This window comes from Primulina huaijiensis, chromosome 13 (genome assembly GCF_012295235.1).
Source record: "Primulina huaijiensis isolate GDHJ02 chromosome 13, ASM1229523v2, whole genome shotgun sequence".
In the NCBI taxonomy this organism is placed as follows: Eukaryota; Viridiplantae; Streptophyta; class Magnoliopsida; order Lamiales; family Gesneriaceae; genus Primulina; species Primulina huaijiensis.
This window is the reverse complement of record NC_133318.1, coordinates 1,954,335-1,968,633: the sequence shown is the minus strand read 5'-3', so window position 1 is coordinate 1,968,633 and position 14,299 is coordinate 1,954,335. Positions and strand designations below refer to the sequence as shown.

At 35.1% G+C, this 14,299-nt stretch overlaps 1 protein-coding gene across 11 annotated transcripts; it reads left to right on the top strand.

The window, feature by feature from the left end:
• Nucleotides 1–5,714: 5,714 nt before the first annotated feature.
• LOC140991598 (uncharacterized) lies at nucleotides 5,715–14,014 on the top strand. 11 transcript variants are annotated; one of them, XM_073461653.1, is made up of 11 exons: nucleotides 7,056–7,177; nucleotides 7,380–7,623; nucleotides 11,134–11,202; nucleotides 11,411–11,589; nucleotides 11,682–11,747; nucleotides 11,839–11,881; nucleotides 12,739–12,793; nucleotides 12,917–12,965; nucleotides 13,248–13,315; nucleotides 13,420–13,528; nucleotides 13,727–14,014. In XM_073461653.1, the coding sequence occupies exons 4-11, from the start codon at nucleotides 11,413–11,415 to the stop codon at nucleotides 13,838–13,840; spliced, it is 681 nt and encodes a 226-aa protein (XP_073317754.1). In that variant the 5' UTR covers nucleotides 7,056–7,177; nucleotides 7,380–7,623; nucleotides 11,134–11,202; nucleotides 11,411–11,412; the 3' UTR covers nucleotides 13,841–14,014. The 11 variants fall into 11 exon arrangements, with proteins under 11 accessions (XP_073317755.1, XP_073317754.1, XP_073317752.1 ...); XM_073461651.1 differs by having other exon boundaries at nucleotides 11,315–11,589; XM_073461654.1 differs by lacking the exons at nucleotides 7,056–7,177; nucleotides 7,380–7,623 and adding an exon at nucleotides 5,715–5,754.
• Nucleotides 14,015–14,299: the final 285 nt, after the last annotated feature.

The window sequence follows — 14,299 nt, the reverse complement described above, 5'->3', positions numbered from 1 at the left end:
ATATAATAGAGTCAAAATATTTGGTGCATTGGTCTGATTTTTTTATTTTTATTTTTAATTTACAGTAATAACTTTCTAAAACAAAATGTTTGTAGCCCAATAGATAAAGTTTACATGATGCATTTTATTGAAAAGGTCTCATTGCATTTTTTTTTAATTTATTATTATTTTAAAATTGCAGTTTAGTCTATCACTATTTTCCATATCACTATTTTCCATAATGATATGACTCTAATTTGCATATAAATCAAATTAAATATACAAATGATTGTATAAATACGCACTACGCCCCAAATGTTCTTCTGGGTAAGTATGTCCATCGTACTCTCCAACATTTGATTGTCAGAAACTTGAAGGAAGCCCCTCTTCCAAAATGACGAGGAAAAAAGGACTTCTTTTCTTGGGCGCTGCAGCTCTGTTTCCCAATTGCTGCATCAACATCCGTATCTCCCTCCACATCTCCTCCATCTTCGGATTCTCCTCACTTGGGAGAGGTCGTGTCTCCTCAACCCTACTCTGACTGCCCTCCACATTCTGCTCTCGTTCCTATCGAGTGGCTTATCCTTCAGCAAGCATAGACTCTTGATTCCTCGTCATAGCCTCGTCTACTGTCCGGGTAATAAATTGACCCAACTGTTCCGGTGTCAAGTTCCCCACATTCTCACTGGGACTGGATTGCTTGGCCCTTGTCTCATGACGGGGTTGTTCAACTCTTGCTTCAAGACGAGGTTGTTCAGCTATTGCCTCATGACGAGGTTGTTCCTGTCTCATCTCAAGACGAGGTTGTTCATGTCCCATCTGAGGACGCGATGATGCTGAATTAGTTCTTCTGCTCCCTCTCCTGCCTACCATCTCTACGTCTCAACTAAGTTCCCACAGACGACGCCAGGTGATACTCATGGAAAATTTATGGTCCGCTTCCTGCAAGTGTCACTAATCCAGACGCAGGCTTAAAAATTACCCCGAGCCTGAAATCACAAATAAGACCATTAGAAGGGGACCGGGAGGGTGTCTCGGCGTAGCCCCTCCGACGCTCAAGTCAGAGACTGAGGATATATGGGGGGAGCAGCTAAGGGTGCTGCTGAAAAGTAATATATTGAATTCATGAATGAGACACCCAAACCTGATATTTATAGGAGAATACCTAGGCACTGATGGACTTTCCACCCAAATGTGGTCTCGACCTCCAAATGTGATCTGGGCCTAGTGGGCCCATGGGTATAAAATTATGAACATAAAATTTATTATCTCAGCAAAATATTATTTTGAGAAATTGAATTTTTTGTCCATTAATTTGTCCAATTTTAAATTTTGGTCAATTAGCTTTTTTAACATTTTTGTTGTTTTGATGCATTAAATTTTAATTTTCGGATATTTTGGTACAATTGCTGACATGACATCTGATAAGTCAGCATTTTTCGATGTCATGTCAGCATTTTATGATGTCATGTCATCATTTTTTATTGTCACGTCAACCATTAAACCAAATAACCGAAAATTAAAAGTTAGTGTACGAAACTTTGAAAACTTAGCGAACCAAAATCCAAAATTGAATAAATTAGTAGACACAGTGATTCGTCTTTTTTTGAAAAAAAAAAAATGCGTGCTATGTTCTATTTTTTAAATGTGATTATATTTCAAAACCACGCAATTAAGTTCACACGTGAATGTTATAATCTATGTTTAAATAATGTTCACACATAATTGACTAAATAAACTCAACCTACTACCCATTCCAAAACTGAAATAGTAAAATAAAATTTAAAAAAAAAAACCCACTGTCCAGCCTTATAAATAAATGATGTTGTTCTTCAATATTACTCAACGTCAAAAAACTCCTAAAAAAAGATGAATCCTAAAACCCTAGTCATAATAATTATAACATTAATATTATTGTCTCTTTCAGGGATTCATGAAGCAAGAATTTTGTATGATCTCTCGGCAGATCATGCAAATGGAAGCAGCAACATGAATAAACTGTTGGCAAGTTCCAACTTTCAAGTTCCGAGTTTCTGGGCTCGTGTAGAAGAGAGGTTGTGCAAATGGTTGGCGATCGCCTCCAATGGCGATTGTAACGCAGTTGATATAAGAGGAGGCTTAGTCAGAAGACCCCCGCTGCCCTCGCCACCACCGCCGAGGCCACCTTCAGGCCCTCGTCCGGCCTTGTCGGCATATTAGAGAATATCGTCCTCTCAGTTTTCTGTAGCATCATGGTGATAGCTAGCTAACCATCGATACAAATTTTCTACTACTAAGTAACCATATGAGTGTAATATAATTTGTAAAGTTATTATGTTATATATGCTCAATAAGTTTTAAATAAAATATTAAACATATCCATAAGAATAAAATAAAATAAAATAATAAATTCTCTGTATGACTTAAATATGATATAAATTATAATTCTCACGATTTTTTTAGATATTAATAAGTTCTATGTATTACTTTAGATATTGAAATGAATTACTTTAAATGAAATTATAGTATTTTTCCTTAGATATTGAAATGGGTTACTTTAATCGAAATTATAGTATTTTTCCTTAGATTTATTGCGTCATATATTTATTTTATTATATTAATTAAACAATAAGATGTCATCATTATTATCGGAAAATTACCAAATCATCTTGAAAAGTGTTTTTTTAGTTATGATATTCTAATTGGTTCGAATTTAATCTTAATACCATAATTTTGTTTTCCATTTTTATTCATTTTTTCGCCATGGTGTTAGAAAAAATAAATATTAGAAGTGCCAGAAGAACCAGTTTATTTCACTAAAAATAAATCTTGACCAATTAAAACCCAAAACATAAATAAATTTCTGTCATGACTTTTTTTTAAAAGAAAAAGCGATAATTTTTATTTCTGTACTTAAAAATTCAGAATTTTACCAATTTAAGTAGCTCTTATTTTTATATCTGTAAAACTATAATCTTTAAAGTAGCTAACCGTGGAATGGCCTAAACTGTGTCAAGAATTTTTTCTAAGTCAACTTGTCACTTTGAATGGAAAGTCTAATGCCAAATCTTAAAGAAAAATTTAGTCAAATTTCTTTGTTTTCCCCTAAATTAAATGCCTGCTAGGAGCCTAGCTAGGATGCAATGCATAACTTGTCTGTGGCTGAATTTTCATGCCCATGAAAGTTCACACGTGAATTTATTAATCCATGTTGATTTTGGTTGGACCTATTATATATGCAATATATATACTACATACATACATAATACAACTGCTAGCTGATGCTCATATAAATGTTCATGGTAGATAATTATCATATCAAAACTATATATATCACATCATATATGCACTGTATAAATAATGAAGGTCTTCTTTGCAACTTACTCAGCCAAAACACTTCATATAATATATTTTCTGTCCAACCTCATGGCACCGACGATCATCCCACCCTCTTTGGTCCCAGAGGTCACATGCACACCAGCTTCCGCTTAGTACGTCCCCGAACCACGACGTACTAGAAAAGGTCGGCTCTGATACCATTATGTAATGTCTTAGATTCGAATAATGTGCCCACCATACCAACACGTGTCTTTTTAACATGCTTATGTCATCACCAACAAGCACACCCTGATAAACTTCCCAGGGTCATCCATACCCATACTGAGGAAGATTTGGTTTTGAAGGAAAGATTCCAGAGTAAAATGCTCAATTATGGTAAAATTTTTATTTTGCTTACTCGAGGATATGATTTTTATATAAAGTTGCCCTTTTGAAGTAATGAATAAAATTAAATGCTTGAATTTTATGTTGAGGGGGTAAGATGCCAAAGTTTTAATTGCTAGTTGGATTATATTTTCAAATTTAAGATTAGACACTTTTTAAGATAATTAACAACTTTATAATTAAGTTGGAACTTTTATTAGTAAATTGGCACTTTTATTACTGGGTTAGCACTTTTTAAACCCTAATAATAAAAGGAGAAAACCATACCCCCAAACCCCCATTCAAGTCAAAAAACATTCCAGGAAATTTTGAGAGAGGCGGCTAGATCTAGTTCTCTATACAAGGGCCGAGTTTTTGTGTGAAATTAAAAGGTTTTGGGCGTGATTGTGATGTTTTCTCCTTGCCAAAATCATCTCCAAACCATCTGCGATAAATAGTCAAGGCAAATAAAATTTATTTCGTTGACGCATCGATGTTATCATAGTATAATTAGATTTTAAATCACATAAATTTTTGGTGTGATAGTGACCTATGGTTTTTAGAAGAAATTTAATTTTTAAGCATAGAAGAGGATGGTATAAGAAGATTTCTATATATATAGGCAAAAAGGCAAAAACTTGTGTGAGACGATCTCAAGGGTCGTATTTTGTGAGACAGATCTCTTATTTGACTCATCCTAAAAAGTATTACTTTTTATACTAAGAGTATTAATTTTTTATTGTGAATATCGGTAGAGTTGACCCGTCTCACAGATAAAGATTCGTAAGATCGTCTCACAAGTGAAAAAATTGAAGTGAAAAAAATGGTATGTTGGTTACTGTGATCGAGAAGTGAAAGGGAGTCAAGTAGTGTGTGTTACAGATTTATGCATATTTAATTTAAATATATAAATGTCATATGATGACAAATTTGCTGAGCCTTTAGACTCACTACATTTCATCGATGTAAATGAGAAAGACTGAGGAGGCGCTAGCTGGCAAGAATTGACGGGCTAGAGCTGAGGATGAGCACTTATCCGAGTCTTGACGATTTTCACAAGAACTTTAGATTCATATTTATTTAATTTAGTCGACGAAATTTCAAAATTGAGTCATTACTTTAAATATTGTCGTTGTCATCATGTTAATGTTTCATTTCGTCTTACACTATTCACAACAGTTGCATGACATATTAATGTTTGATACGTTTTTTTATAAGACGGTGTATTAGGGAGTCACTTAGCTTGCATTCGATTCTCCATTTTCACATTCAAAGAAAATATTTGATTCCTTTCGTCATATATTTATTTTATTTAGATTAATTGAACAATAAGATATCATCATTATAATTGGAAATTACCCACTTGAAAAGTTTTATTTATTTACGGTATTCTAATTGGTTCGAATTTAATCTTAATACGATATTTTTATTTTCCAATTTTATTCATTTTGCGCAACGGTGTTGGGGAAAAAAATTAGATATATTAACTCTCATGACACTTATTACAAAAAATCGGTTGGATTAGCGACAGTTATAATATCACTGTCGCTAACCGTCGCTATTAGTGAAGGTTCTTGACACGTCGCCGATCTAAAAAGTTGATTAGCGACGGTTATAGTATCAGATAACCGCCGCTAAGAGAGACGGTTTAATAAACCGTCGCCTATACCGACAGTTGTAAAACCCGTCGCCGATCTAGCTTAGCGACGGTGATAGTATCAGCTACCCGTCGCTTACAGCGACGGTTTGTACAGCTGTCGCCAATAGCGACAGTTATGAAAACCCGTCGCCGATCTAGATCGGCGACAGTTTATCACAAACGTCGATGTTTGCGACGGTTTAACTCTAAACCGTCGCTAATAGCGACGTTTTATACAAAAACCGTTGCTATTATTCTGTATATACCGAGGTTCGCGAACATTTTCTTCAGCGATTTTCGCCTTTCTTCTCTGGTAGTAGCGAAACTCTATCAATTTTTTCGCAGTTTAGGTTTTTTTACTTTGTACTAACATTTTTTCGTAATAATTTCGTAGATTTGCTCGTCGGTGTGATCTTCCATCGTTACGTGGATTTGCATATCTTCGGGCACGTCAGGTTTTTAAAACATTTTCTTTACAGAAAATTTAATATTTAATTTTAATTTTTGCGTAGTAGATTATTTATTTTGTAAATCATGCATGCGTTTTTTATTACTAGATAATTAAGTTAATCTTATTTTTGTAGATACTTATTTAATTTTTCGTTTTATAGTTTTTGATAATAGATTTTAAATAAATCAATATTTAAACACTTGTAGGTTTCAATTGGTAACACAGATAGAAGTTGGATGTATCGTAGGTTGGAGAATGTGTCTTAATTAGTGAATTTTGTGTTGGTGTTGAGACATTTGTGTCATTTGCACTAAGTCATCTTGAGTGTTTATTGGATGGGAAATTACGATGTTCATGCAACCGTAAGAATTCATTGACCCGATTCATTAAGCTACGGTTTTTTTCAAAAAACCGTCGCACTTAACCGTCGCTAAATTAGCGACGGTATTTTTCAACAAAACCGTCGCTAATTTGTAACGGTTATTGAGAAACCGTCAGTGATAGAAGGCGACGCGACCTCCGGTTACGGACCACCAAATCGTCGCCTAACCCTTTAGGCGACGGTACCATCGCTAGCCTCTTTTTTTTTTTTTTTGTAGTGCTTGTCTAATAGATATATAATTTTGATATATTTCATCATATCCAATAGATGAATATTATCTTAATAGTGAACATAAAAATAAACACGATTGATGCACATCATAAAAACTATATGTATACATATATATTGGAAGCCATTATATAATCCGGGATTGATTTTAATGTGTTTTAAGTATATCTTCAAATAAAGAGTTTTCCTCTCAAATTATTTATCTAGTGAATATATAATTTTGATATATTTGATCATATCTAATAGATGATTGTTATCTTAACAATAAATACAAAGATAAACACGATTGATACACAAAGATAAACTCACTACAAGAAAAAAGGCCTATGGTGACACTTTGATGTGGACATTTTTATTAAGTGTTGTTACAAGACATTTATAAAAAAACTAATAATACAAAAAATAATAAAAAATTATTAGACTACTTGTGTTGACACTTTAATAAATGTCATAATTTTTGTTTATTAGAGGGAACCCAATTATTTTTTCCTCTCAAATTATTTCTCCTCTTTTTATAAAAATTAATAATCCCCAAAAAAAAAAACATCTTAGAGTACTTGTCTTGACATTTTTAATGAATGTCATGATTTTCTTTATTTGTGGGAAAACTATTATTTTCCCTTCCCAATTTATTTATCCCATTTGTTTTCATGTTTTTTCTTTCCAAAAACCCAACCCCAATTTTTACCCCTTCAATTCTCTCCATCACTTTACGCCTCATTCTCCAATTTCTCTTCGCATCGTCCACGTGAGGTAATCGTTTTTCTCTTTCAATTCTTGTATTTTTTTTTAATGAAATTAAGGTTTATTAATGTTGGTTTCACTTTTCTTTAAGACTGATGCTACATGTACATCCATATTTGTACATCAATTTGTACAACACAAAAAATTCAATGCAAAAATTCAAATTTTCAAAATCACACTACATATTGAATATAAAATCTCGCAATATAACAGTAAAATCTCGTGATATAATGATTGTAAATATCGCTGTAACGATATATTGGTTGTACCTATAGCATTATTTTTTCTTTAATGAGAGTTTCCATTTCCTGAAATAGTTAAAGAAAGTCTCTTTTTAATGTCATTTTTTTGGTCGGGAATCTTATACAATTTGATAGTGTAATCTAATTTTAGTGTTTATAGTTCTTTTTTTACACACACGCTTTTGTATTTCGTTTTTGGTTTACTTAATTATTATCTAGATTTGACCGTGACTGGAAGAAGGTTGAGGCATTTGTCGGGTCAAAGACTGTTATCCAGGTAAACTTTTAGCTACTTAGCAATTCAACGATCTTTGTGTAGATGTTTTGATTGTTTTTTTGCCCTTCAATCGTTTGTAGACATCATTTCTTTGTTGATAATTTATGTTAAGATTGGAACTTGGTCGGGAATCTTATACAATTTGATAGTGTAGTCTAATTTTAATGTTTATAGTTTTTTTTTACACACACGCTTTTTGTATTTCGTTTTTGGTTTACTTAATTATTATCCAGATTTGACCGTGACTGGAAGAAGATTGAGGTATTTGACGGGTCAAAGACTGTTATCCAGGTAAACTTTTAGCTATTTAGCAATTCAACGATCTTTGTGTAGATGTTTTGATTGTTTTTTTTGCCCTTCAATCGTTTGTAGACATCATTTCTTTGTTGATAATTTATGTTAAGATTGGAACTTTGACCTAACTCAACCTCAAAAGCTAGCTCAAGGGGAGAAGATTGTCCAAGTCCATATATGCAAGTCCCATGTATTTTATCCAATTGATGTGAGACAACTAACACACCCCCCTCACGCCCAGGAATGACCATCTGGAGCGTGAAATTTGCAAATGACCCAAATATAGGTAGAACGGGTGGTACAACACATAACGGTGAAACCTAAGCTCTGATACCATGTTAAGATTGGAACTTGGACCTAACTCAACCCCAAAAGCTAGCTCAAGGGAGGAGGATTGTCCAAGTCCATATATGCAAGTCTCAGATATTTTATCCAACCGATGTGGGACAACTAACAATTTAAGGTCTCTTTAAATGTTGAAATTTTTTTGTCGTGTTTCATATGGCCTGTTTGTTTTTTCCATCATTGGAGGTTCTAAGCTACAAAATGCAGTCTGAATTCAGTAGTTAACTGTTATTTCATAGACTAAGGTCCTACAACGATGTATGAAATATCGTAATGAACTAGCTTTTAAAGGTTCATTTCCTCAATTCTTGATATAGTGACACTGAAAGAAAGCTTGGAAATTTGTTGAACATTTAGTACTGATACCCGAGAGTTGACTGGTCTGTGAATAGCTTTATCAATGGCAAAGTCTTCTATGACTCACACTCCACCTCTCTCCTCCGAATGCTTCAAAGAAATATTTGATGCACGAACAATGAATAGGCAGGACCAAGGAGCTACAAATCAAGAAAACCCTAACCACTTTGGTAATTGTTACCCCGGAAGAGCCCGGGTCATGTATAACCCGAGACAGTAAATGGACAACTCGGATCATAGTAAGTTTATAGAAAGAACTCATAAGAAGCCGAGCAGGAGAGTGCCCGGGACGTCATTTACCCGAGCAAACAGAGGCCCGAGCTCTCGGGCAAATTCCCGGATGACGACTCTCTACCCGGGTTGCCTCGTTAATAGTACCGCACTCAAGTGCGGGAGCAGGTGATATCTTATCTCGATAAGCGTGCTTGACAGTATCTTACTGATTTGACATAATGGGAAAGTCAAAACGGCGTGACAGAAACTTTACGTAGGTGACGGCTATAAGTGGTAAGTAGGCACTGAAAACAAGGAAAAGTCATCATCTTCCTTCCTATAAATAACATGTTTGCTTTGCATTTATTTCATTCACATATATTGACATATATTCACACATATACACACCAATATGATTTATTATCTGAAAAAGCTACACTAGTTCTTTTCATTCTCCGCCTGCTAACTTAAGCATCGGAGTGGCCACGCCGGACAACTCTCCGGCTCCCATTCACGTGTTTGTTTTCCTGTGTTCAGGACATCACTACAGATCATTTTTTTTCATCATCCTCATATCAAGATCCGGTGGATTGCCTTACCTAGCTCACCCTATTCACCCGCATCACATCAGTAAACTTGATTGAAGTTTAACCAATATCAGATTTCCAGTTCTCGGAGATCGAGATTACCGTATTTGTCGCCACACACATTTCCTTTATAATCCAGCCCATAATTTAACCTTTCAAGAACAAGAAACGCATATCAAACATGTAGAGAGAAAAAACAACCAATGAATTGAAACAAATTTATCATCAACTGATCAAAGCATTAAGAATTGTTGGTTTGATCCTCTGGTCCTCTCAAATCTCTTTACAAGTTAAAACTTAGCAATCTTAGCTAGTCGGGAGGCCAAAGATGGAACATATAAAATATCAGTAGTTAATCCATCCATCTGCTTATTTCTTGTTTCCAGAAGGTATATACACTATGTAGACACCGCAGAGCAAAAATCCTACATGATTCTAACCGAGCCAAGAATCCTACAATTCTTTACAGTGTTTAATTGTAAAAAAATAAAAAATAAATCTCTAAAATTTGTCACATTTTGACCAAATTATATAAGAACCATGCCACGTATTAATTTTTTTTGTTACTTTCTCTCTTTTTTTTTTTTTCCAAAAAATAATAATCCCTTAAAACAACTTGGACCGAAAGGAATGGGCCACTGGCCCAAACAATTGAACTTTCTTGGAATAAGAACGGCCCAGACATCTACTCGTATCCTCTTCGACTCTTCGAATAGTGCGGCAGCCGGCTCTCAGTCTCTCTTTCTCGGCTCGGCGCAGACATTTAGCGCTTCGGCTCTCTTTTTATTGGCTCGACGCTGTTCTCTCGGTTTCGAACTTTGAAATTGTGTTGATTTTTTTTTTTAAATCAAAATTGTGTTGATTTGATCGTGAATCAGCTGGGGGTGGCCTTCAATGGCAGCTGGAAGGCAATCTTGCGTCTGCTCCCTTTTTAATGTGTTTTTTCTGTGTGCTCGCAGGAATAAATGTGTTAAGCTATTGTATCTCGCTTTTTTGGTTTTTCAGTTATGCATTTTACTCGTATACGCAAACTGCTACAGAATTTCCATGTGTTATTCACTGTTAAATTTACGTGGTGACCATTTTTTCTTCACTTCCTCGATAGAAGAAATAAAATTTTGCAGTGATATAGCTGTAAAGTTTAGTCCGTGTAGTTTGGATTAGTTTTAGTTATTTGGATTAGTTTTTGTACCCAGAATAGTAGTGAGTTTTAATCAGATCATTTTAGAGCTGAGAATTTTAACTGATTGAATGAGTTTTCACGTTTAAAGATGAAGGTTTTTGTGAAAAATTATTACTATTTCATAACAATCTCAGCTTCTCTTCTTCCGTAATTGGCTTACCAACTGAACAGTTGTTGTTTTCCTTTTGTTTCTTGCAATATGTCCATCAGTCTTGAAAACTATATGAGTAAGAAAATTCCAGCGTGCGTTGATGTCACAAGTCATTGATTAACAATTGAAGTAATAGATTATGTTTCAAACTTTGGAAAAAATTCTTGTCTGATTCTTCTTCAGTTTTGACCAGTCCCAATTTGTTTACCATTTTCGTCTTCCATTTCCATTTTCCTTTCTTTAAGTTATACCTGCAAACTAATGTTTTAATCTTCTTTTAAATTTCGACGTGGTTTTGTGATTCGTCAATGCATTTTGTGCATCATAGAAATACCCAAGTTGTCCATTTATATTAATCACTGATGCTTTATTTGGTACAGGTAGACTGATTCGTTCCAACTCCCTGGGGCAACCTGCATTTTTTCGCAAAGAGTATCTTCTTCACACTGGTGCTCTTACCAGTCGTACTATTTTAGTGCAGTATTTCGTTTCTTATAAATGAAATTTGTGCAAATGACATATTACACCCAAAGAAGTGAATATGAGCGGGACAACATGAAGGGGTTGCTAATTTAGAGACCGTTAAACTCTCTGAATCTTCAAAATCACCCTAGACCACCCATTGAGCCACTCAACACCTGTACTTCTCTTCTTCAGCGATGCCACAGCAGCCGCAGGAGATTGTGAACCATGCTGTTTTATATACATCTCCAGTGAAGGTGCTGCTATTGCATCTCATATGTGGGCTAGGCCTAGCATCAGCCTTCTGGGTGACTTGCAATTTTTGTGCCCTTACTCTCATTAAAAGTCCAGCCGAAACCCTTCGTGTGGTCTGGGTATGGACACTGCCTTCACATCTTGTGCATCGTATCTGATTATTAACCGCTACTTCCATCAATAATTGATCTAGTTTCATCTTAATTTTCAGGCTTTTGAAGCTTCAATTGTTATTTTAGTCTACAGTTTTTTGCGGCGCAATCCAGATCAAAGCTCTGTAATGTTTTGTATTTCTCAATGCTGATGATTTTTTTTATTTATTTTTTGTTCCATTTGTAATTATGGTTTCCTTTCTTTTGACCGTGCAGTACTTGAAAGCTATCACGAGGGGGATTCTGGGGCTTCCTGCAGGTTACTGCTAGAACTCTCAAGTTAGACTTTCCTTTTTCTATTAATGCTTTCTTAATTCTCAGTGTAATGTTCTCATTTCCTTTATAGAATCTCCCCAGCATAATGCTGTCCATATTCGGTAGTGATTATAGAAAGAAATCTTATTTATGCCGATTCATGGCAAGTTGTCTGTACACTAATGATGTCATGTTTCTAATAATCTCGATAGCATGATGAAATACTCGTGGGACCTTGTTAGTTTTTCCGAAAATGATGCCATTCTGATTGACTTATTTGAAAGGTTCATGAAAATTAGTAGGCCACTAAGCCACGTCGCGTAAGCAATATAGATGCGGTTATCTCATTGCTTGTAGTTAGTTTCTTAGGATTTGGATTTGGATTTGGTCGGTGTATGTGGAGCTACTGTAACCATACATCATTCTGGTTGAACTGTACTTGCATTCACAAATGAGCAAGAAGTTCTTGGCTTGGATTAATAATGCATGGTTGATGGTAGTCAGCCCTCTGGTTGAACTCAAGACATTCGAACTCAAAATTACATTTTTGCTTTTTTACCTTGCCATCTGAATATCAGATCTTTGTAGCTTCTTTTCGTTTACCGTCCAGTTTACTGGTGCCTTGTCGATTTCATATGACTACAAAAATACTCGACTGCATAGGACAAGACTAAAACTCGTCTTGTATTGTTTTACATTTTACTTTACTTGTGTGAACAAATACTGGTGCTTAATCTAAAACTCACCACAATCTAGAATTTGTGACTTGGATGATTCACAGAAAAGAGTTCTTGCCTTCCAGTTACTTAAAATGTCATATCTGCTGTATATCGGTTCTAAGATTTGTGGTATTATTTATAGGTGCTGTAGTAATTGCACTTGGAGCAATAGTTTTGGGGGCACCTGTTGGCATTCAGTATGTGATTGTTGATGGTTATGTGTATCGAATTTTTGTCCATTCTGTTGATCCGAGTTTATATTGTGGATTTATATGCTTAACATTTGCTCATGTTTATCGTTTGTAACTAACTAAATGCAGGCACTTTAAAAAGACAGTTCATTGGTCTCTTTTAATGTCCGTATTTACGGTGTGTGTCCCTCTGTTAGATATTTACCATTTGCAAGCTTCTCTATGCTTCTTTTACTTTATTACACTTGATCAACTCCTTCAAATGGAGGAATCATGAAAATTTTCTACGTCGCATTCCAGTTAATGCTCATCTGTCAATAATATGTTCATTTGCAACTTTTGTTAGTTCTGTTCCGTTTAGTGTGATCACATACTGGCATGCTCGGTGAAATGATAAATATATTCTCCACACATAAGTCTATAATATCTCATGTGTTTCACCATGTTACCTGTCTGGCAGTTTGTCCCAGCGGCTTCTGTTTTTGGTCAATCTTGGAATGATTGGCATCGAATATTTGCTCACACTGCGTAAGTTGATTACATCATTAGAGTAATTTGTCCTTGCAAGTGGAACCTTGTTATCCTTTTATGGTATTTTCTTCGATTTTATTTTTCTGAATGCTCACTCGCAGGCCAGTTGGATATACTGATTTTATGATCTGTGTACCCGCACATGGAGCTGTTATTGGAGCTTGGTTCGGTGCATGGCCCATGCCTCTGGACTGGGAAAGACCCTGGCAGGTATCTATTCTTATATTCCATCAGATATTTGAGGCTGCCCTTTTCGTTCTCTACTCGCGATTAAGGCAATTCTCTACTTACGATTAAGGCGATATATTTAGGGTTAACCATTTAAGCATATATTACTTGGATCGAGCACGAGATTCGCACAAATCTTTTTTTCAGTTTGACGCATGAAGAAATCGACATTATATGCAGGAGTGGCCAATCTGTGTGACGTATGGAGCTATTTCAGGGTATATCGCTGGAATGGTAGCATCCTTCGGATTCGCCATCTTTCACAGACGACAAAGCCGGGTGAAATCCGACTAATATCGGTATACATATGAAAGCATAATTCTTAGTAATGTTGACTTGGGATTATCAGCCAATATCTGTCTCTAACTAATTTCATCATATGCTGATTCAATTTATGATGTTTTGTGGTTATTTTTTTCGACATGTTCAAAGCATGCCCAAGACATTGGTTAAATCTTGAATATTTTTTTTTCCCACTGGTGCTTGTTGTCAGCTTTTTAAGTGTTTTAGCATATATTATTACATTGCTTTAGAAACCCCATTATCATGGTAATCTCTTCATTGAAGTTATCCCTTGCCTCATCAGATATAGAGGCAGCAAAGAAAGAAAGAGAGGAAGAGAGAAAGAAATTAAAGAAAGATGCAAAGGCTGCAGTATGTAATAAGATCATGTGTCCATCTGTTAGCACGACTTTACTAAATTATCGGAGGATTAATTCAACCAATCTCCACTATTTTTAAACATGTTGACGA